The sequence below is a fragment of the Leptidea sinapis genome, chromosome 2, assembly GCF_905404315.1.
Source record: "Leptidea sinapis chromosome 2, ilLepSina1.1, whole genome shotgun sequence".
NCBI lineage: Eukaryota > Metazoa > Arthropoda > Insecta > Lepidoptera > Pieridae > Leptidea > Leptidea sinapis.
Window position 1 is genome coordinate 9,840,579 of NC_066266.1, and position 24,111 is coordinate 9,864,689.

A 24,111-nucleotide genomic window follows, 5' to 3' on the forward strand; every position below is an offset into this window, starting at 1 on the left:
GAATGGGTGGTAGTTTTTTGACTTTCAATAAGTGATGTCACATCCTATTTTGAATGAAAATATTTGAATTTGAATGTACTAAACACTGAAGCAGGCTTTTAAAATTTTCAGTATTATTTCATGGTGAAAATAATTCTGAATGTGATTCTATTTTACTTTTTATGTCGAGGGCTTTATACTATATAATTGTATTATTTTTGCCATTGTAATAGGAATTTAATTATCTAGACAATGATAAAAACAAATTCTAATATATTTTACGCTCTATATGGAATGAAATATTATTTTTATTGTGCCTTTGAAATCCTCTTAAGACAGAGAAATATAAATTTAATTTAAAAAAAACTTTACTACTTTGAATACATAGTCATGAAACATCTATCGCTATTTATTTTTGCGATAAAATTTATTTTCAAAGAATTATTCATTCATTATAGGTTAGATAGGCTTTTCTTAATAAAATCTAACAGATATTCGTTAGATATTCTGAATTATAGTAACCCTCATCAAATATGACAAAATTACTGAAGCAACTTGTCTCTAACATTACGTAACACCCACATTCACAGAATTGATTTTTGCCTCCGACGAAACTTAAACCACGCATGCGCAAAGCTCTTCTACGCACACACTCAAGTTTTAACTTTCACACATGCGCTAACCCACTCCCTCACATCAATCGAAAATGAACTTTAGCATGTTTGAATAAGCTACAAATTGGAGGTGTCAGAAAGCGTGGTATTTTTAGACCATTCGTAACTACCAATGAGAGTACATTTGCGCCCTCTCGCATACAAAACGGAAAACCCCGTAACGGAAGGTTTTCTCTTCAGTTGAAATATTCTCAAATATCGCACGTTTTATATCGCTCAGTGTCTAATTTCACTAAATATATTGAATTAGCACTTGAAGTTAAAGTTCCAGTTACGCAAAGGGTTATTTTGATTTAGAAATATATAATTCGCTAATATTCCTGGCGAGAAATCTCGTCATTCATAAAATACGTTCAATCGGGCTGCGTCCGTAACGCCGGGAGCACAAATTGATATTCTATAGTGAATGGACATTTAGAATTGTTTTTTTTTTTTGTGAGTTAACTGGGCTGCAGTAGAGTAATTAGGATTCTTGTCACTTGCTGATTCAACTACACAAAAATGTAAGTATATAATTAATAACTATGGCGAATTTAATAAAAATACTTTTTATGAATGTTGTACCTAAATTAGTAAATATTATTGAATTATTAAATTTTGTTGCACTTAAATTAGTAAATAAATTGAATTATTAAATGCTGCTGAAGTGTTATATTACAAAATATTGACATCAAATGCTGGCTGATCCTTCACTAGTAAATACCACTTATTTTTTAATTATTATTGTAATTGTAATCATTTTTTTTGTAACATATTTTTCGTCATAATTAAAAGACTGTTTTAGACGTTTTGAAGTAAGGGCGTTGTTGCAGTAATAAAATCATTATAAGCTTATTATATTAATACTAGGAGGTGCGGTGCACCCAAAATCTACTCATTTTACAACAATTTATTTTTTAATATTATTAGTAACCAAGATATAAATACATATATATATATATATATATATATATATATAGTTACAAAGATGAAACCCATTTTGAGATCCAAGATGGCGGATGTGACATCATCATCATCATCAGCCGGAAGACGTCCACTACTGGACAAAGGCCTCCCCCAAAAATTTCCACGACGATCGGTCCTGGGCTGCTCTCATCGAACGTATTCCGGCGATCTTGACCTGATCTGCCCAACGGCCATCTGTCCGTCGGACTATGTGACCTGCCCACTGCCAGTTCAGTTGCGCAATCATTCGGACTATGTCGGTAACTTTGGTTCTCCTACGGATCTCTTCATTTCTCATTCGATCTCGCAGGGAAACTCCGAGCATAGCCCTCTGAGTGACCATGAGCTTTTTCATAAGGCCCAGTTAGCGACTACGTCTGCGTACCGTAAGTCAACACTGGCAACACACATAGTGGTTGAAAACCTTCGTCTTCAGACACTGTGGTATTTGGAACGAGAAGATTTTACGGAGCTTCCCGAACATTCATAAAATACGTTCAATCGGGCTGTGTCCGTAACGCCGGGAGCACAAATTGATATTCTATAGTGAATGGACATTTAGAATTGTTTTTTTTTGTGAGTTAACTGGGCTGCAGTAGAGTAATTAGGATTCTTGTCACTTGCTGATTCAACTACACGAAAATGTAAGTATATAATTAATAACTATGGCGAATTTAATAAAAATACTGTTCATGAATGTTGTACCTAAATTAGTAAATATTATAGAATTATTAAATTTTGTTGCACTTAAATAAGTAAATAAATTGAATTATTTAATGCTGCTGAAGTGTTATTTAACAACATATTGACATCAAATGCTGGCTGATCCTTCACTTGTAAATACCACTTATTTTTTAATTATTATTGTAATTGTAATCATTTTTTGTAACATACTTTTCGTCTAAATTTAAAGACTGTTTTAGACGTTCTGAAGTAAGGGCATTGTTGCAGTAATAAAATCATCATAAGCTTATTATATTAATACTAGGAGGTGCACCCAAAATCTACTCATTTTACAACAATTTATTTTTTAATATTATTAGTAACCAAGATATATATATATATATATATATATATATATATATATATATATATGGTTACAAGGATGACCCCCATTTTAAGATCCAAGATGGCGGATGTGACATCATCGTCATCATGAGCCGGAAGACGTCCACTGCTGGACAAAGGCCTCCCCCAAAAATTTCCACGAAGATCGGTCCTACGCTGCTCTCATCGAACGTATTCCGGCGATCTTGACCTGATCGTCGGTCCATCTTGTGGGGGCCAACGGCCATCTGTCCGTCGAACTATGTGCCCTGCCCACTGCCAGTTCAGTTTCGCAATCATTCGGACTATGTCGGTAACATTGGTTCTTCTGCGGATCTCCTCATTTCTGATTCGATCTCGCAGGGAAACTGCGAGTATATAGCCCTCTGAGCGACCATGAGGTTTTTCATAAGGCCCAGTTAGCAACTACGTCTGCGTACCGTAAGTCATCACTGGCAGCACACACACTGTTTGAAAACCTTCGTCTTCTGACACTGTGGTATTTATGACGAGAAGAATTTACGGAGCTTCCCGAATATTCATAAAATACGTTCAATCGTGCTGTGTCTGTTACGCCGGGAGCACAAATTGATATTCTATAGTGAATGGACATTTAGGATTGTTTTTTTTTTTGTGAGTTAACTGGGCTGCAGTAGAGTAATTAGGATTCTTGTCACTTGCTGATTCAACTACACGAAAATGTAAGTATGTATATAATAATTAACTATGGCGAATTTAATAAAAATACTGTTTATGAATGTTGTACCTAAATTAGAAAATATAATAGAATTATTAAATTTTGTTGCACTTAAATAAGTAAATAAATTGAATTATTTAATGCTGCTGAAGTGTTATTTTACAACATATTGACATCAAATGCTGGCTGATCCTTCACTCAAAATACCACTTATTTTTTAATTATTATTGTAATTGCAATAATTTTTTGTAAGATATTTTTCGTCGTAATTTAAAGAGTGTTTTAGACGTTCTAAAGGAAGGGCGTCGGTGCTGTGATAAAATCATAAAATTCCTTATGATATTAATACTAGGAGATGCATTAAAAAAGAACTCATTTTAACGACAATTTATTTTTTTAATATTGATAGTGAAGACATAATCTAAAGAGTTAATGCCATAGGCCGCCATAAATAGACATCCGCCTAGAGAAGGCAGTCTTGATTTATGGGATGATGATTTTGACGTTTTTTTACACGCTTTTTATTATATTACATGATACTAGCTGACCCGGCCAACGTTGTTTTTTCATATAAATTATTTTTAGAGTCAGACCTTAGGTTCTTGGACATTGCAAACTTACTTTATTTTTCTAAAATAAAAGGTTTTTTTCTAAAATAAACGTTACGCCTTATATATCATTTCTGAGATTTTCGGAAGTGTCAATTACAAATATCGGGTGTCCCGTTTCGAGATCCAAGATGGCGGATGTGAGATTTTCAATAAAATCAATATGGGGTTAATTTCCGAGATTTTCGGGAGTGTCAATTACAAAGATGACACCCATTTCGAGATCTAAGATGACGGATGTGACATCATCATCATCCACTGCTGGACAAAGGCCTCCCCCAAAGATTTCCACGACGATCGGTCCTGCGCCGCCCTCATCGAATGTATTCCAGCGATCTTGACCTGATCGGCCAACGGCCATCTGTCCGTCGAACTATGTGCCCTGCCCACTGCCAGTTCAGTTTCGCAATCGGAAGCAGTTTCTGACTATGTCGGTAACTTTGGTTCTCCTACGGATCTCCTCATTTCTGATTCGATCTCGCAGGGAAACTCCAAGCATAGCCCTCTGAGAGACCATGAGCTTTTTCATAAGGCCCAGTTAGCGACTACGTCTGCGTACCGTAAGTCATCACTGGCAACACACACTGGTTGAAAACCTTCGTCTTCAGACACTGTGGTATTTGGGACGAGAAGATTTTACGGAGCTTCCCGAACCATAGCCATCCGAGATGGACGACCTCTTCCTCGAAATTGGACCTGCCTATCTGGATTGTTTGTCCGAGGTAGACGTACTCATCGACAATTTCAAGAGTACAGTTCCCAATTGTTATGGGCGTAGGTGCGACATGGACATTTGACATGATCTTCGTCTTGTCCATGTTCATTTTGAGACCTACTCTTTGGGAAGCTATATTTAGGTCTCTGCCATGATTACGATATCGCCTGCGAATCGAATCGTTTCGTCACTTTTAATATAAATTATAGTTTAGTCGAAATTATTTGTAAAACGATGAAGTTGTAAATGTTGATTTAAAAGAGAGACAAATAGTTTCTTGCCACTACTCATAAAAGCTCAACCTTTTGCGGGGCGGTAAATATAAAAAGAAAAGAAAACATGACATTTATAAGTGTCATTTCCTTGACCTACATCAATAAACTGATTTTGATTTGATTTGATTTGATATATTCTAAGTCTATGGAAAGTACAATAGGATTAAAAGATCGAACAGTTGGCAACAACTTGTATAGGTCACTCCCTCAACTGGCGCGTCATGTCTGACTTTAATATTGATTCTAGAAGTTTGCGTGTTTCATGCTACAATAGTGTGACGAATTCTCACAATCAAGTAGGTACTGGTGTATAATAAAACTGCTTGCTTCTTGACAACAATTATATTATTTTTATTATTCTTGCTTATTACTTATACTTGTTACACAATTATTAACAATTACAGAGCTTAATATTCAACGTCTGTCTCCGACTAGACGGTCGATAAGAATGCCCCCACTTTTTCAAAAAAATCGAATATACCTTTCGTTTTTCATAGACTACCCACATAACGCCATTACGAATCGAACTTTACTTTACACTTACTAACATCGATTAAAACATGTATGAATTACAATTATCGAATAGAGTATTATAAATTAAATATAAATAATAAAAATAAACTTGATTTAACCGAGTAATTTGTAAAACAATAATAAATAATGATAAATTCATTACACTAGTAAGCACTTGTTAACTGGTGTTTTAAACAGAACATAGTTAACTAGAAACTGTAAGCTATGTCTTCGAATAATGCGTTGTTTCCAAGAAAATTCGAAATAAAGTAATAACCTATTTCCAAAAAAGGATACCTATTGTCATTAAATATCTTAAAGATCTACTTTTGTTAGCTTAGAAAGATATACTAACTTCGGCCAACTAATTCAAAATCTTCTTACTTTGTAGAGGGAAGAGAAGGGGTAAAGGGAAAAATTAATTTACCGGTTTGCCTTCCCGTAAGACGTTATCACTTCAATGATTTCCTGTCTTAATTGAAACTGTACTTACGGCCGTTTTCAATAACGTATCTCTAGTAAGGGATACATTGCTGTCACTGTTTAATGACAAGATCTTATCTATCCATAGTTGTGTCCAATATAGTTATAGTCCAATGCTTTATCGACCGTTTACAATAACCTATCTATGCTTAGTTTAACTTACTAGGGGTAAGACAAATCTATCCTTTTACGCTAACTAACATTAACTGTAAAAGTTAGGGGTATTTTGGTGATTTTTTTCGCACTATTTATAAAAAATTGAAATGTAAATAAATAGAAAGATTGTGTGGTTTACGGTAAAAGTGAAACTTTTTTTCACATTATAGACATTTAACTAAAAATTTTTGGAATAATATTCCATTAAGGATATAAAAATCGCTTTATCAATCTTTATTTTATGCTTGGTAAATTGGAATTATAATGGGAAATAATAAAAACAAACAATATAGCGTGGAGCACTGGCACAAATGAGTAATAGTCTATACACTACACGGTCAGCTGCAGCGAAATATAGGCGCCGCCCGACCGTCACGCGCCATGCAACACACAGACGAAAAAGTTTGAGACGATGTAATAAAAGTTTCACTTTAAAAATGAATTTTCTTATCATATTCTGTAGATATATAATTATTTTTTGTAAAAATATAATCTTACAGAAACCGTCAAAAAATGATTACAATTACGCGCTATTTTAGCCTTTTCTTGGGATAGCATTATTATTAGCCTTAATATTTAGGAAAGCACTCGTGGTATCAAAATATCTTTCTTATATACGTAAATGAGCAATTCCTGTAATTATACATATATTTTAAATTGGATTTGGAATAAATTTACTGCGCGGGGATTTTGCTGGTGTAAAACCGATCTAACTAGGTTTTATGTTCGTGCTTTTACCATCTGCTTATTCTTTTTTTATGACAACAAGGGACGAGACGAGCAGGACGTTCAGCTGATGGTAATTTAACCGCCCTAACAATTACACACTCAGGATTCTGACAACCCCCAAAATTATCAGCGGCACTACAATTGCGCTCGTCACCTTGAGACATAAGATGTTGTCTCATTCTCCTAGTAATTTCACTAGCTACGGCGCCCTTCAGACCGCAACACAATAACTAGACGTCGTTGTGGTACATACAATCTAGGAGGCATCCTGTGCAAAGGAGCCTCCCACTGTTAAAACACAGGTAGTTTCCCTGATTGCCGTTTAAAAACGTGTCATACGGGTGGTGTGTTATCAGATTAAATAAAATTAGGGCAACTAATTAAAATTCTGAAACAGAATTAAAGCCTGAATCACACTGAATACCTTGAACTCATTAGCGTTGGTAACGAGTGTCTGTTACACCCAACAAAACTTACTTTTAATTGCAAAAGCTTAGTAATATGTAAAACTATCTTACATGTATTCATTATAAAAAATTGTCTTTAAAAGTAATTTCACAAAGAGAAGTAATTAAATTTTTAGCAATTATAAAATTATATAAGCCCCAAAAAACAGCATCGAAATAATTTTGTTATCATATATAGATTTTGTTTGCATTGAAAAACACCAGGCAGATTCATTGCAGCATCCTTGTACCGCAAATAATCTTATATCTTTAAACGAGCAATTCTTGTTTATATTTATTATTATATATATAATTTAAATCTCGGAAACGGCTCCAACGATTTTAATGAAATTTAGTATTTAGTAATTTAAAAAAAAAATATTTTATCCGTGTTTTAATGAGAAACTGCTACAATAATATTAGAATACAATGGTAAATTTCACCACTATATACCAGACTATAATAGCTGGGCGAACCGGAAAGTAGAAGACCCCGGTTCGAGAATCAAGATATTCTATTAGTTTGTTTTTTGTTAAAATTTTGTAGTTTCTTAAAAAGCCGAGCAAAGCTCGGTCGTCCAGGTACTTTTAATAATGGTCAAAAATTAAATATTAAATAGGCAGCTCATAATAATCATTTTCTGACCGCAAAATAACTACTATTTTTATAAAAAGTGGGTTGGCAACATAACCTAATGTTAGAACAGTTAAAACAACGCACGAGCCGAGCGTAGCGTGCCGCGGTAGCGAGTGCCAGAAACGAATTCTAGGCGTTAAAATGAACTTTATTGCTTACCGTCTGAGGGTTTACCAAAATTTTATTAAACAGGAGCAACTCATAGCAACAAATATAATAATTAATAAATATGCTGTACAAAAATGATTACAGCCACCCAGAATGACATAAATTGCTGATTGATTTTGAAATATTTGCTGGCAATGAGTTGCTGTCCAAGAGTTGCTGATAAATTAGTTATTTCTGCACACAGATTATATTTATTTGCTCACAAAAATACTGATACTATGCTTACCATATAAATAACACCCATTACCTAATGACATAACGAAAGGGGTAATGTTTCAATAATTCTTATTTTTACTCCATTTTTATGATTGTTTTTTAGGGTTTCGGACCGTCTGTCTATCAAGACCCTTTATCTCGGGAACGCGTGGAGGTAAAATAAAATATACTCTAGTCTACAGTCTCTTAAAGCTGTTAAAAAATCAAATTTCTAATTTAACGTAAGAAAATGGTACAGTTGTTAATGCCGCAAAAAACGTATCTATTTTAACACTCAATTTTTATTGGGTTCTTTTCTATGAAATTTGGCAAGTAATACAGTTTTATACTACAAGTATAGGGAAAAGTGTGAAAATTATACATTTGTATCTAAATCATTAAAGAACAGGGTCTTCGTGAGGAATACTCGATAATACATAGCTATGGGCCTCAAAATGCGCCTTTTTGATCATTGCTATATTTAGCAGGGACGTGCATTGGTTTTTCCAGCAAGGTAGGCACTATAGATCTAACAAGTCGTAGTTACGCTTTAGTCCGACACTACGACATAAGTTGTATGAAACGCTGCTTGCAATCTGTAGACTGCCTAACGTAGGTAGTAAATTAACTTTAACACTAGTGCTATATTTAGGTTCATAGCGAGGTAGGCACTGCCTAATTGCCTATATGATATGCACGCTCTTGGTCACTAATTCCATTAATATTAATTTTGTTCCGTATATATTATAAGGTACATAGGTAATAAATAAGATAAAGGAAGAGGTTTTTGCAGTGAAAGTTCAAGCAAATGTTCTTTGCGCGAATGAGACGGATGAAACGCAATAAAGTGATACGAAAATGTGTGACGTTTTTGTCCAAGAAGAGGGAGAGACCGATTGAGAGAGAGTGAGAAAGGGCGAATGTAGCATGAAGCACATAGTGCCGCTAGTGAGTCGAACTTCTTCCCTGCTAGCGTCGTATCGTGCAGGTTTAGTGCACGGCCGCTAGTAAGTAGAACATCTTCCCTACAAGCGTGGTATCGTGCAGGTTTAGCGCGCGGCCGTTAGTAAGTATAACGTCTTCCCTACTAGCGTTGTATCAGGCAGTTTTAGCGCGCGGCCGCGAATAAGTAGAACATCTTCCCTGCTAGCGGTGTATCATGCAGATTTAGCGTGCGGCCGCTAGTCAGTAGAACACCTTCCTTACTAGCGTTGTAACATGCATGCTTAGCGCGCGCTGACGCTAATATATAAATTTCACAGCTTTAAGAGACTGTTGACCTTACCGAGATAATGGATCGTGACAGATCGACAGACGAACGGAGGAGCAGACTATAAATTTATCCTAAAAGGGTTCCGTTTTATCCTTTTGTGGAAACCCTAAAAAGCATTATAAGCGGGTGAAACAGGCAGAAATAATGAAATATCAGTCACAAATTATTGTAACCTTAGGCTTTTGTTTTGCTCTATACAATTATACGAAACCCACAGAAGCATTGAACAAAATAAAAGTGAAAAACGGCGCCTCCTTTATTGGGAGACCCAAATACCAGAGATGTCTTGTAGGTCGTTAAATTGCGTGCTTTTATTTTTATTGGCCTTTTGTACGTAATTTGTTGTTTTCACTTCATTCTTGTTTGGATTATTGTGGTTATTAATACGAGTACAACTTTGATAACAAGGGTGGCTGTTCTAGCCTTTTCGTTCCGGGATACTGATAGCGCCATCGCTCGGTATGGCCTCAGATCGGCTTTTGGCGCTCACGCAACGTTCTGTCAATGCGAATTATTTTACGTGTATTAATACATTGCTTATAATTAGGATGATTGGAGTGAATGTATCTGAAAGCTATTGAAACAAGCTATAAGATCATGCAAAATAAACCATATTGAAAAAAAAATTAAAGTCAGAGCTTGGTGATAGAATAGGGTGCATCGGTTATGGTGTTTCTGAAAAATCTAGTGCCCGGCGGCACTGCCGATTTCGGAAGACTAGACGTGACTATGATCTGTTTTATAACGCACTTATTAGAAGCTCTAGACAATGTCTCATCGCAGAACTAAAGTCATAAGGTTGCTCTAGAATGTATAATCTCTACGCTAATAACTACTAAGAACTATTTTCCTATTGTAATATCATGCCGCTCTACACACATACACTCTTAAATAAGATTTATTTTAGTTGTAGAATTTAATAACAACAAAATACGAGGAAACTAGCCTACCTTAATAAGTTTTGTCTACCTAAATATAACAACTTATAATATGGTAAAAGAACCTGTAACTATGTATTATCTAAGATATTAAATACACTACCTGATGATCTTATAGATATATATCTAGAAATAAAAAATATCAAAGTTAAGCTAAAAACAATACTATATTAAATAAGCTAATAACCAGGAATACCTATGAAGTATATTTTAATATTACCACTTATGTAATAAAAATAATTATTGTAATGCGACTTTACCGGTCGCATATAAACCATACAGGTTTTGCGAGTATGTCTTTATTAATATATGTATTAAGATTAAATAATAATAATTAAAAAAAAGACTCATTATGACTGTAACATTTTGACGAATAGGTACGTCTTAAATGGGACATTTTTGATCCGGTTTCTCAGAGCGCGTCCATTGCTGGAATGTAGTGTGTTTTTTAAGGTTTTGGGTTGAATGTTTATAGGATATGATTATTTTAATCCAAATATATGGGGAGAAAAGTTATGTAGTTCAACGCAAAACGTGCCACAATCCATATCCATACAATCCGGCCACGCCATTCGCGAATGAGACATGAGACGTAATTATATTTTTATTGATCCCGCTCTAGATGGAAGATGAAGCATTCAAAAGTATTATTATTCCTGTATACACTGTACAGTTCGACGGACAGATGGCCGTTGCGGCAGTAAAGTCCTCGAATGGCGACCACGTACCAGAAGGCGCAATGTTGGCAGGCCCCCTACAAGTTGGACCACGATCTGAATACGTTGGATGAGGGCAGCGCGGGACCGATCGTCATTCAAATCTTTGGGGGAGGCCTTTGTACAGCAGTGGACGTCTTCCGGATGATGATGATGATGGTACACTATACACGACCGCAGCAATATTGGAAGCTACGATAGATTGATAGGAATTGTTGTAGGAATGGGAATAAAATATGTTGCATCACTTTTCATATATTGCTGTCACTACATATTATAAAACAAAGTCCTGCGCTGCGTCTGTTTATCTGTCTGGTATATTTTGCATGGTCTTATAGCCTGTTTCAATAGATTTCAGATACTCAAATCATCCTAATTAAAAGCAATCTATTAATACACTTAAAATAATATCTACGTATTGATATAATGCTGGGCGAGCGCCAATATCAAGCCGATCTGAGGCATACCGCGACATCAGAGTTTCCCGGCAATAAACGCACCGTGATTATATAGGGAGCTGGCGACATAACTAGATCGTAAATATTGAAATTAAGTTTGAGAGAACATTTGATTTTGATATTCCCATGTACCTACAGGTCGACGGAGGGAGGCCTTGCACCAAACAGCGATGATATGCCGGTGGGAGGACCGAGGACGCCGCAGCAGATTGCAGCTCAAAGGCGTTTGCAGCAAACGCAGGCGCAGGTCGACGAGGTAAATTTTATGGATTTGTCAATAATATTTCATAACAACAAGAATTATTTCGTAAAATATGCTCCCTGTTGTTATAGTGAAATTATTCCACAGCAGAACTGTCAAACCGTGCGTCAATAAATGTGTGTCAAAATATTGGAAATAATAGTACATTACGATACAAGTGCGCAAACCGCAAAGTAGATCGTTCAGGCACGATCGAAGCGAGTGCAGGATGACTTACGTGCGCAAGAGTATCATATACTATTTTTTCTATTAAGTTGGGCAAAGTTCGACCACTATAATTATTTTCAAACATTCCCGCACGCTCACCACATTCCTTACCATACATGCGCAAAATCGAACCATACATGCGCACGATAATAGGAAAAAATAATTATGGGTCCTAATTCCAAATAAAACTATCCTATCTCTCAAGTTGTACTAAACTGCACTCCATGAAGTAATCCCCATTAAAATACGTTCATAAGTTTAGCAGTTCACGGGAAACAAACAACAGGACACTGGATTTATATATACATATATATATGTATAAAGATGGCGTCCACTTGGACAACTTCGTGGGCAGCAGATAGTTACATAATAAGAGTATGCATTGTTTGTTTCAGGTGGTGGATATTATGAAGACGAATGTGGAAAAAGTGCTAGAGAGGGATCAGAAGTTATCGGAACTGGACGATAGAGCCGGTATGTTTTACTCCTAGGTTAAGGACTGGTCTCCGCTGCGCTTCAACTAGATACCGCAGGCGTAGTCGTAAAGTTCGGCAACTAATACTACCCGTACCCCAGTGAGTCTCAAACAATGTGTGACGTTGACGTGCCACATGTTCTGTTATTTTTTTTTAATAATTGAAAATAAAATTTAGGTTGCGTAATAAAACTTTATAAAAATAATACTACAAGAAATAAGAAAGACACTGGGATCACATATCATCAGTGGTTAAGTATTTTGTTTTTTTTTTTTTTTAATTTGAAAATGAAAATATATTCAACAAGATATAATTGAGCAAAATGCAAAAGAACGGCATACTTACGCTATTTTTTTAGCAATAAACATGATAAACATAGAAAGAAATAAAGTGAAATCATTTATTCACATAGGTCAAAATCAAAGAGAATTTAAACACTACGTTCAGTCAAAATGACACTTATTAATATCAAAGATTTTGACTGATTTTGACCGTGATTGTTAGACAGTTGAAATTTTCACAGATATCGCCGCTGTAACAACAAACATAAAACTAAAAGATAGAATAAAATGAATATTTAAGGGGTTAATACAACAAACACGATTTTTATAAATGATGTTTTTATAGATTTCCGGTTTTTTTTTAGAAGTGAAAACAAATTTAGCGGCATTGAGCGCTTTTCTTGAGATGGGTATAAAATTTTAAACATGCGTCAGGACACGTGGCCTGATCGAAAATTCGTAAGACAGTCGTTGAAATTATGGATGAAAGTTAATAGTCTGAGATTATTATTATTGGATAGCGCAATATATTAATATTTTATTTAAACACATTAATGCTAGTACTTTTATAGTGATAAATAAACCAATCGTACGAAATTATTCCCGAACCATTCCAAAATATTCAAAAATGCACAACGTTATTATTCAAGGTTTGCGCCTTAATAGTTGATTGGTTCACATCTGTCACTTTCATAAATCAAAATAAATTTGAATATTATATTTTTATCTCATTAATTGTACATACATACATTTTAATGTCTTTAGATACCTTAGTTTGCGCGCGAATTGAATGCAGTCGGGGCCTTGGGTAAAAGGTGGGAGCATCTCTCCCCGCTGTCCGCACGTATCGCCTCGCGCGCGTGCAGTGTAGTGATGTGCCGTAGTTGTCGATTACCGTGTTATCGCATTAATACTAAATGTTTTCGACATGTGTGTTGAGAAAGACCTTTTGTATTTTCCATCTACAGCTATGGGGCTGAGACATGGAGACTAAACAGGCCGACAGAGATCGGATTGATTTGCTATAAGAAGATGCTTCTAATCCCTTGGACTTGGACAGCATTCCGCATCAATCATCCTTCACACTCTAGGTGTAAAAACCAGACTCTCATCCATCTTCCTCCGTAGAATCTTAGAGTTCTTGAACATATCGTCAGAAAAGATGGCACAACCTCGAACAACTGATGGTTACTGGGAAGGTAGATGGAAGCCCCAGAGGTCGCAGCCCTAGAAGATGGTCTGACCAAATCCGCACATCTCTGGATACTGGACTTCATGACGCACTGCACGTAGCCAAGCCAACTATTGTCAAAAAGTTGAATCCTCAGAGAAATACAACGCGAGGAAGGAGGTTTAAGAAAGGCAGAACAAAAATTTGAGATATATTTAATTATTAGGTTAAAATGTTGAAAATATATTTTATTAATTTTTCATCTATTTAACTTAGTGTAAAATAGTAAACTTGAAGCATTGTTTAAATTTATCGATACGCTCATGATTATCGTCAGCAATTATAATAAGGTCACAGCACTGTCAACTAAACTCACGCGATATCTGTAATAATAGTTCTGTTTATTACTTTAGCGAGATTTTCAAATCATTGAATGAATTGAGCGAAACATTGGTTTTCAGATGCTCTGCAGCAAGGAGCTTCACAATTTGAACAGCAAGCCGGAAAGCTGAAGAGCAAGTTTTGGTTGCAAAATCTAAAGGTAATAAATTTTAACTAATTTTGCAACAATCAAGTAACGAAACGCCGAAACTGATATAAATATGGACTATGTGATATTAGCTGTACGTCCAAACACACAGTACTTTTAGGCGTTCAATAAAAATGTTAGAATACGTATGTTGCCGGTATTTTTTTTTAATCTAATTTCATTTTAAAAAATTAGGTATAACCTGTGCATGCAATGCTATGGGTTGCAAGACATACGATATACTTACTTAAACATACATAAATACATATACACTTAGGGTATTTTATAATAACATCGTCAATATTTTTTATGATTTACAAAAACATGATATTTACATTTCAAAGGCAATATTAATCCTGTTATTTTAATTGAATACACATTCAGGATAAATATATAATTTATTATCTAATAATAGTTAATTTAAAAATTTACTAATAAAAACATGCATATTGGGAAATGTTTTAAGAAAGTATTTTATCAAAATAACTTGAAGTCCATGTAATAACGGTTCTTTAATTTGTTTTTTTTTTTTTATTTAGATGATGATAATTGCTGCAGTCATCGGCATCATTATTTTGGCTCTAATTATCGGTAAGTAAAGATATTTTGTTTCATCTTCTGCACATTAGAGTATTGTCGCTATTTCTTATTTTGATATTGAGTACTTAGACTAATCATATCATTATTTTTTTCTCGAATTTTCAGCCAACTTTGTGTGAACAAGTTTCGGTAACCGAAGTTTAACTTAGCTGTTACATTGTAATATTTTAATAGTATGTTGTTTTTTTAATACTATATGTACTTGTGTGTTTTTGGTAAGTGGGTTTTGTTGTGTTATTGTCTTCAAAATCTTTTACATAGTCTGAAACGCTTGGAGATGGGAGTTGTTGGTCACTATGACAAGAAATATTTTTAATGTACATTTGCAATGTACCTACAGGTAAGAACATTACTTTCGAGACGTTTTTGCATAAACTATATTTATTCAAACAAAACAAATCTTATAACTATATTTATAAAACTATGATGACATAAAATTAAAACTATCATGCCAAAAATACTGGCAGAATTTCCACGTTGGATAGCAAGGCTGATCCGTTGACCAAAATAGCTGGCAGCGCTTGGGTTTCCAATAGCCTTATTGAGGCGCGAAGATAGTATTTTGAACATTCTCCGCGCCTCTGGGCCCCACGGGCCAAGTGTCTCGACACCAAACGGCACAAAGATGTATGACTCACTGAGACCGACATATTTGCGACGTTTGCTGTCTACGGCAGTCGAAGCAGCAGCCCCAGTACCAACTGACGTAACTTGGACATGAGAAGGAGGCAGAGTGTCGACGCAAGTAGCGTCCCACACCAGCGCCCTTCCCCGTGCCCAACCCATCTGTTCATTATTCATATAGCTAATTATTATTAAGTTTTTTTTATTATGTGTGTAACACATACTTTTTTTTCTTCTTCAAAATGTAACGAACCTATTTTTCTGACTATACAAGGAAATTTATTTACGTTTAGTATTACTGTAAATATACAAATACGGCTACAAATGCAAAATCACCTCGAAAGTATATTGTCACCTGTAAGTAATAATGTCAATATTCTCCTATTTTTGAATTAAGAATACTAAATGTTTCAGAATATGTTTAAGCCTACATGTTCGCTTTATCTGTTCTACTGCCTAGTATTCTGTTTCATCTTCTAGCCGTTAGTATAAAAAAAATCCAGCTTAACTATGCATATCATACTACCCGGTTACATTATCTCTGGACATGACGTCGATGACGTCACATCGTCGTTTTGTTACGGTGTGCAAAACAAGCATCACTAGGATATTATTATTAATACATAAACAACGATTAATTTTTTCCGTATTCTAGATTGATGTTTGTGTTATATTATGATGCAGGTTATTATTAATATAATGTTGAAAAATCAATAAAAAATCTGGGTTAAGTATTAAAAGTGTTTATTTCTCTGGCCGTACTGTTGTAGACCTTTGCTGAAGCCATCGAAAATGAAAAAAAATAAAAGTAGAATGAAACCTACTTAAAAAGGAAGAAAAAATAACAAAATTGAATGAAAAATAAATTACGGGCAATCTGAGGTCGGGAAATGGAAAAGGGGGGCTGTTTAAGGGTAAAAAACGGCGTATCTTGATTTCCAGTAAAACTACAAGTCCTATGGAAGAAAGTTAAATAGCAAAGTAATGAAAATATCTAAAACTTTTGTTTTCACAGTTTTTTGACATAACCTCAAAATGTGAAAAATTCAAAGACCAAGTTTTTTGATTTTATTTTTGTCTTTTGCAAAAAAAAAATATTTCACAAAATTTGGTGAACTGTTACCTTTTTATCTCTCACATATATTAATCTCACTTGAAATATATTTTATACGCCTAATTTTGACTCAAATATCGAAAAAGCAGCCTTAATATACTTACTTAAATATACATAAATACAAATAAGCATCCATGACTCGGAAACAAACATTCATATTCATCATATAAATGATAGCACCTACCGGGATTCGAAAACGGGACTTCTAGCTAAGCAGGGTCACTAACCACTGGGCTATAGGGGTGAAATAGGAACAGAGTCTTATCCAACGACTTCTCACAATCGGAAGAATGGTCAATGGACAAATCTATGCCTAAGGAGGCTTCATGGTCGAGCGAGGTCTAGAGATAATATGGCTGTGAAGTACACAGTGAACACAGAAAATAAATATAAATTATCTACACACTTAACTACCACCAGAAAAGTCGCGATTGTTTGAAAACACATTGTTTCATATGAATGTATAGTTAAGTATATAATACCTGAGCTTTGTTTTGCAATCGTGTTCTCTTGTCTAAAGTGTGTTTCTTGTACCGTTGCATAATTTTACTCTCTCTCTCTCTCTTTCTCTACTTATAAAAAATACCATCAACAATAATTATTATTGCTTTCCTGTAAATCTATATCCAAATATTTAAAAACGCTTTCAAAGCTTTAATATAATTGCTTTATTAACATTATCTCTATTATCGCTGGGAGGAATAAAGTTAACTGATTAAAAAAATAAAACGTTTAATTAATATTAATTATTAGAGTAACGTTTAACTTTGTGAAGTGCTTAATGCTTTGTGATTAAATTACATTATTTATCACAAGAAAACATAATATTTGAAACTTAAATTGTTCCCTTAAGTTAATTCCTTAATTTACCCAAGTATACGTAATGTGCAATGCCTAATATAATTGTTTTATTTTTTAGGTCTGTAGAAGTTAATTGCAGAACCAAGGTGAGTTATACTTTTATGATGATAAGGGATGAGACGAGCAGGACGTTCAGATCATGGTATTTGATACGCCCTACCCAAAAACCGAGCAATTCAGTGCAGCATTACGATTGCGCTCGCCACCTTGAGACAAAACATGTTATGTCTCATTTGCCCAGTAAATTCACTAGCATACAGCGCCCTTCGGACCGAATCACAATAATGCTTACACATTACTGCTTCACGGCAGAAAAAGGCGCTGTTGTGGTACCCATAATCTAGCCGACATCCTCTGCAAAGGAGCCTCCCACTGGCTGTTTTACTTATGGCGCCCTGCCCAAAAACCCCAAAATTCTGAGCAGCACTACAATTGCGCTCGTCACCTTGAGACATAAGATGTTAAGTCTCATTTGACCAGTAATTTCACTAGCTATGGTGCCCTTCAGACTGAAACACAATAACGCTTACACATTATTGCTTCGCGGCAGAAACAGGCGCCTTCCACTGGTGCCCTTAGGTGCTTCTTCGACACCCTGAGACTTCCTTATTATTTTTATGCCTCGTGGAAGCACAAGGCATTTAATTTTTCCTTACCACAATGCGAAAAGTTACATGCAATACTTAGATAATTTATACATCTAGACAGACTGTAAAAGCTGTGAACACTTCGTAAAAAACAGTGCACTGTTAGTCCCTATTTCAGCAGCGCACGCACACTCAATGTGACTGACGTCTCACGAGTGTAAGACGTAACTGTCGTGCACACTAAAGTAATAACCCGGCCTGTTGATATGCCTGACATAATGAGACTCTATCTAGACGAATAAATTATCTAAGATTCAGTACATGTAAATTTAAAAAGATCTAATTTAACACACCTCCTATGCAAACCTAATAGTTTTAATCAGCGCCATCTAGTGACTAAAAATCGTAGTTAACTTTTAACATAGATAACATAACGTCAACGATTTTTAAATTACGTGAATAGCACAGCAGGTGACTCGTATGTATGCTCATTTGTATTTTTAGTTTTGTTATGAAGCCTCTGAATAAATATTTAAGGTTTGAATTGGTACGTGTGCATTATACGCGGCTTTGTCATCTATCGACAATAAAAGATTAAGTAAAGAAAAACATAGATAAAATAAACAAAATTTAAGTAGGTATTCCATACCGACCTGATAAGCTCGTTAAGCCGTTAAGTATACAGAGGAAAGAGCGCTCGCACGGATCGCGAGAGGTCGCGGGTTCGAGTCCCGCATCGTTCATATATTTTGTTTTCAAATTTAATTTGTGTAATTAATCCCAGAAGTGATGCTTATCACTTTACAAAAATAACAAATTATTGTTTAGGTAGCTTTTTAACCTAAACAAACTATAATATTATATTCGCTGTATTTTTCTGTGTTATTAATCATAATATTTAAAATTCATATATAAAGTGTATGTAAAAGGATATATTGGATTTAATAAAAAATAGGTCTATTATTGCTGACTTTTATTCAGATCTAACCATAGATACTAACGTATAGACGACTTGGAAACCAGATACCTGATTTGTCAATATGTGCGTTTAGCTAGTTTAATATCGCAACCACTAAGTAGATTATTCCAAGCTAAAAAATAAGTGGCTGACTGTTGACGCCTTCTCAATCAAAATCGGTTACAGTAACAAAAAACGATTAAAATGTCGCGTTCCTTTTCTATCTTGCTGTATCTTAGTAAAAGAGGTTCTTCTCTCTGGCAAGCTTTGTTTGTCTATGTGTTGGTATTTTGTAGTGTAGCTTTTATATATTCTTTGGTCTAATAAAGAACTAACGTTGTCTATCTTTTTTTTTTAATGGTGTGGAGTTTTATTCTGATTTGGCATTATTATTTTGAGTAGTAATAATACGATGTACCTATTTAAACAATGAAATATATGTTTTTTCTTTCAGATTATTTCAACTGCTTTCGATACCAGCAGCTATGAAAAAAAAATTAGTTTATATGTTTGAAATGTGGTATATTATTATTGTTGAATGTTTTCATATGTTATATTGAACTTACCTAAAATATCGATATATTATTTAGACTAAACCTTATAGTATCTCTTTGAAATGTTTTGAGAACACTAATCTTATCCTATCACGATAATTGCCATACGTAATAGAATATTTTTAGAAGATTTTTCTTTCTTATAATATTTACCCTAGTATAATGCGGGCAAAAGTTGCTATTTGCTTAGTCCGGGCTTATCAAACCTAACCATATCTTTTTGAATTGTGTTAATATAGTGTATAAATATTTTTATTAGTTTTTATTTTGTAAATATTCGGACCAATTTTTTGAAGTCCCAACGAACAGAGTATCAAGTGTGAGATTATTTATTTACTCCAGTTAACTACAATTTGTCGAAAGAGCGCCATCTAGTGACAGTAGATGAAAGAATCATAGCGCTCTTTCGACGCCATTCAAATCACTTAACTTTTATGCGATCGAATAGGTAAAAATCTCACACTTAGCACTCAAACTTTGTTTAATTTTTCTAGTATTTTTGACAACTGTTAACTGCTCCTCGTTGTTCTATATTTTTTAACCTAGCCTTTGCTAAAAAGATATTAACCCTTACACAGAGAAAGCACTTAATTAATAATTAAATTTTATCTTAGTTTAGCGTTTTCGTACTGTAGGCATTCATACGAAATTTGTATTCAATGTTGTTGTTCATTAAATTAAAGGTATATTTGTATGCTACTGCATTTTACTAGATCATATATATAAATTTACGTGAATTTAATATATTTTATGTGTGTAGCATAGTGTTTAGCTATAATAGCATATTATCATATTATTTTAAATAAATAATCGCGAGTTTTTCTCACTTAAAATTGCCGTGTTGCAAAAACGTAATTAGATAAATAACCTCCAACAATTATTGTATTAAACCATCAATCTATCTTTCATATTTATTATGCACTTTAATTACTGTTTCTCGATAGGAGACTTAGTATAAAGAGTGTTAAATTAGATAAATGTAATGTATTTTAATTAGAATATAACAGGTGTTACTCAGGTCTTTTAGATCGCCCATCAATATTTACATACATTTAAAAATATATGTTAACTGTCTATTTATCTATTACATAATATTTCTGTTAGAATGATTCGATAGGTCTTAGATACTTTATACGTAGATAAAGCTTCTGGTTGTTAGGTTCTAAGCACACCGTTTATTAGGTACTTTAGTTGCATGACAAGCGGAAGCGACGTTCTACTTGGTTTTAGTGAGTGTGCGCAATGATATTTAGAAGTACTATAATATCATTGTGTGTGCGTTGCTGAAAATGGCGGTTAACCGTTCCCGCTATATTTTCGGCAGCTGTCGCCTGTCACAGAGTATCTAGACATATAAATTGTATAAGTTAAAGGTAATAGGTACTTAAATGTTTCAGATATGAGTGTCAAATTTCAACTATATAAAATGTGTGACCGTCTTACTAGCCAGTGATTTTGTAGTAGCTACGATCGCTGTAATCGACATATATTTTGTAGAAAGTTACAAAGTTAATACAATTTATAGATGTAACTATATTGAAAAAATTCCATATGTGCTAATTTATTTAAATGTGAATTCGAAAAATATTTCAATATTTTTAATGATAAATTTCTGCATATGCCGGAAACGTATCCAGTCATTCGCTTGCTTTACAATTTTTATTCTTTTAATGAGGGAAGCTGGCTTTTCCAAAAATCCTTAAGATCAATGTCAGAGAATTTATTATAAAGATACATTACCATATCAATAGAGTCTACCTAACTATGAATACCTACTACAAGGAATGAATATCACAAGAAGATACATTTTATTTACAGTCGAGACATCACATACTATTTTATTTTTTAATCGCTTTAATTGAATTGAGTATTAATTTACAAATCCTTTACACTAATTTAATGTTTTGTATAAATAAGAAATGTATCACTGTAAGGTATATTAAAATACACCAGAGTCATAAACTTGACTTAAATATTACCTATGTAAGTAAGTTTTAGAGAATTTTAAACATAATATTCATATGATTTTAGGTTTCTCGAATAAGGCACTTACCTACTATGTAATTGGGTATTTGACTCAATTTTCAATTACAAATAAAAATAATGCTGTATACTGTAAATAAAATAAAATCAAAGGAGGAAAGTTATATATTATAGGCATTTGGAGTGAGGATCTTCCTTATCTCGCAAAACAAATATTTGTATTTAACTATTGTGGCAAAACTCAGAAGAAATGATAAAATCCTTATAGCTTTTTTTATTATTTGATGGATTTAATCAGTTTTCTTATCATTTTATGTGTTATTTAAATCTAGTTTCAGAAAAATAAAATCTATCTTTTGATTTGAGTATAATACCCAATAACAATAATTCCATGAAAGTATTGGAAAAGCGTAAGTTTTCAAAAAACAATTGATTTTCATTTGTCATATGGAAACTTTGGAGTGATGATACATTATTTTCAAATATTTAGTTATTGAACATCATAAAGCTTTTATGGTCATTTTGAAAGCTTTTTTCTTAAATATTTACAAAGAGAAGGCCCTGGGTAATAATTTAGTTCTTTCTTATTTATTGGTAATTCATTATTGTCGATCTGAGATGATTTTTTTTTCTTTATGTATTTAGGGGCTTTTATATGTACATACATATCAGCTCCATTATAATCTAAATGCATTAACACTAAAACAAAAGAAAAAAAAATAAAATAACTTAACAAACTAAAAAAAAGTTAATAAAAGGAAAAGCAAGTTATACAATCTTCAACAAATAAGACTTATGGATTCAAACAGATTTATCTGAGATGATAAGTTATTCATATTACAACTAAATTAATATAAAAATTAAATACATATTTGTCTTATTATTTACTTTAATAAATATATACAGTGGTATATTATATCGCTGTATTATGTAGTATGCATAGAGATTTGAAGATATAAATTATTAATTTAAACCTACGTACCCCTTAGATAAAAGTGACAAGTATAATATCTAAATGTTTGTGTATGAAAAAGTAGTGTAAGAAAATTATACCTATAATCTATGTACTATTGATTAATCGAACACATTATAATATGTTTAACGTAAATAAAATATGGTACCCTACCCTGGCGTACCACTTATATGTTTAAATTGTTATGTACTAATAGTACTGAAATAAATCGTATTTACCTATAGTAATGTTTGATGTACCTAATTAATGCTTCAATAAATATAAAATGAATTTCATTGCTGTTTTATTTCTGAAAATCCGGAACTCATGGACAGTAGGGTTAGGGTTGGGCGCGACTGGACAATAGACTTACCGCCTTATTCATAATGGTCCGCTAACTTAAAACAGCTGCTACAGAGTGTTATTTTTCAATCTGACTTAGGTTAATAGAAGAAGACAGAGTGAGAATTAGACTATTATGAATAAGGGGGTTAGAATATAGTATATTATTATACGCTAGTGCGTATAGACGCATCATAATGCATGGCCAATTTGATTTGCCAATGCGTGCCTTACCTATTGGGTAGCTAGTTTAGATTCAAAACACTTAGGAGCTTATTCCAAGTGAGTGACTGTTTACGACTTGTCAATCAATTTTGTTATAGTAACAATATATTCACTTTCCTTTTCTATGTTGTTGTATCTCCGTTAGAGATACTCTTCTCTCTTACACGCTTCGTTTTTCTATACTCTATACGCAAGTATATTCTTCTTGCCGGGTGATTTCCCAGGGGGCTCATTTATAAAAGGGCGCCTACAGTAAGTATTGTATGAGAAAGTAAGTATTACTTAGTCTTAATTTTCTTAAATTTCATAGTATTAAGTGCTTTGGTATATTGATACGGGGCAGCGCTATATTAATACAATCTTTGTGTTGCAGAAGAGGGCTATTCGTGGTACTTATAACCTAGGTCATAAAGAACATTGAGAGAAAAATGTTCTTGAAATTAACATTGATTGGCGCTTCTCAATATATTCTCGACAATGTTATGTATGTTCATAGGCACATAAATGAATTTGCTATAAACTTTCATAACCATAATGTTAACACCAGCAGGCCTATTGCGTATCTCAGTTGACAGGTAATAGTGATGATCACTTGAGCAAGTGTACATAAGTTAGTTATCAAACATCACTTTCCGTATTGACTACCGTCAGTGGACAACTGTGATGACGTCATGAGAGTTTATGGTATATATAACAGACATAAACTTATAATGCCTTCCACTCGGCTAAGTCGA

At 33.8% G+C, this 24,111-nt stretch overlaps 1 protein-coding gene across 4 annotated transcripts; it reads left to right on the top strand.

The window, feature by feature from the left end:
• The first annotated feature begins 806 nt into the window (after window positions 1–806).
• LOC126972028 (neuronal synaptobrevin) lies at window positions 807–23,106 on the top strand. Of its 4 annotated transcripts, none has more exons than XR_007731031.1 (8): window positions 807–1,156; window positions 11,790–11,907; window positions 12,516–12,594; window positions 14,510–14,589; window positions 15,117–15,168; window positions 15,283–15,350; window positions 17,835–17,862; window positions 19,776–23,106. XR_007731031.1 is itself a non-coding variant. In XM_050818609.1 (7 exons), coding segments are annotated over exons 1-6 (339 nt in total). In that variant the 5' UTR covers window positions 807–1,154; the 3' UTR covers window positions 17,843–17,862; window positions 19,776–23,106. The 4 variants fall into 4 exon arrangements, 1 of the variants encoding a protein (XP_050674566.1); XR_007731035.1 differs by lacking the exon at window positions 807–1,156 and adding an exon at window positions 2,086–2,242; XR_007731036.1 differs by lacking the exon at window positions 807–1,156 and adding an exon at window positions 3,228–3,346.
• Window positions 23,107–24,111: the final 1,005 nt, after the last annotated feature.

Coding starts and splice junctions, on each gene's coding strand:
- LOC126972028 (XM_050818609.1), top strand. Junction 12,595..14,509: donor GGAACTGGACGATAGAGCCG/GTATGTTTTACT, acceptor ATTGGTTTTCAG/ATGCTCTGCAGCAAGGAGCT. Junction 14,590..15,116: donor TTTGGTTGCAAAATCTAAAG/GTAATAAATTTT, acceptor TTTTTTATTTAG/ATGATGATAATTGCTGCAGT.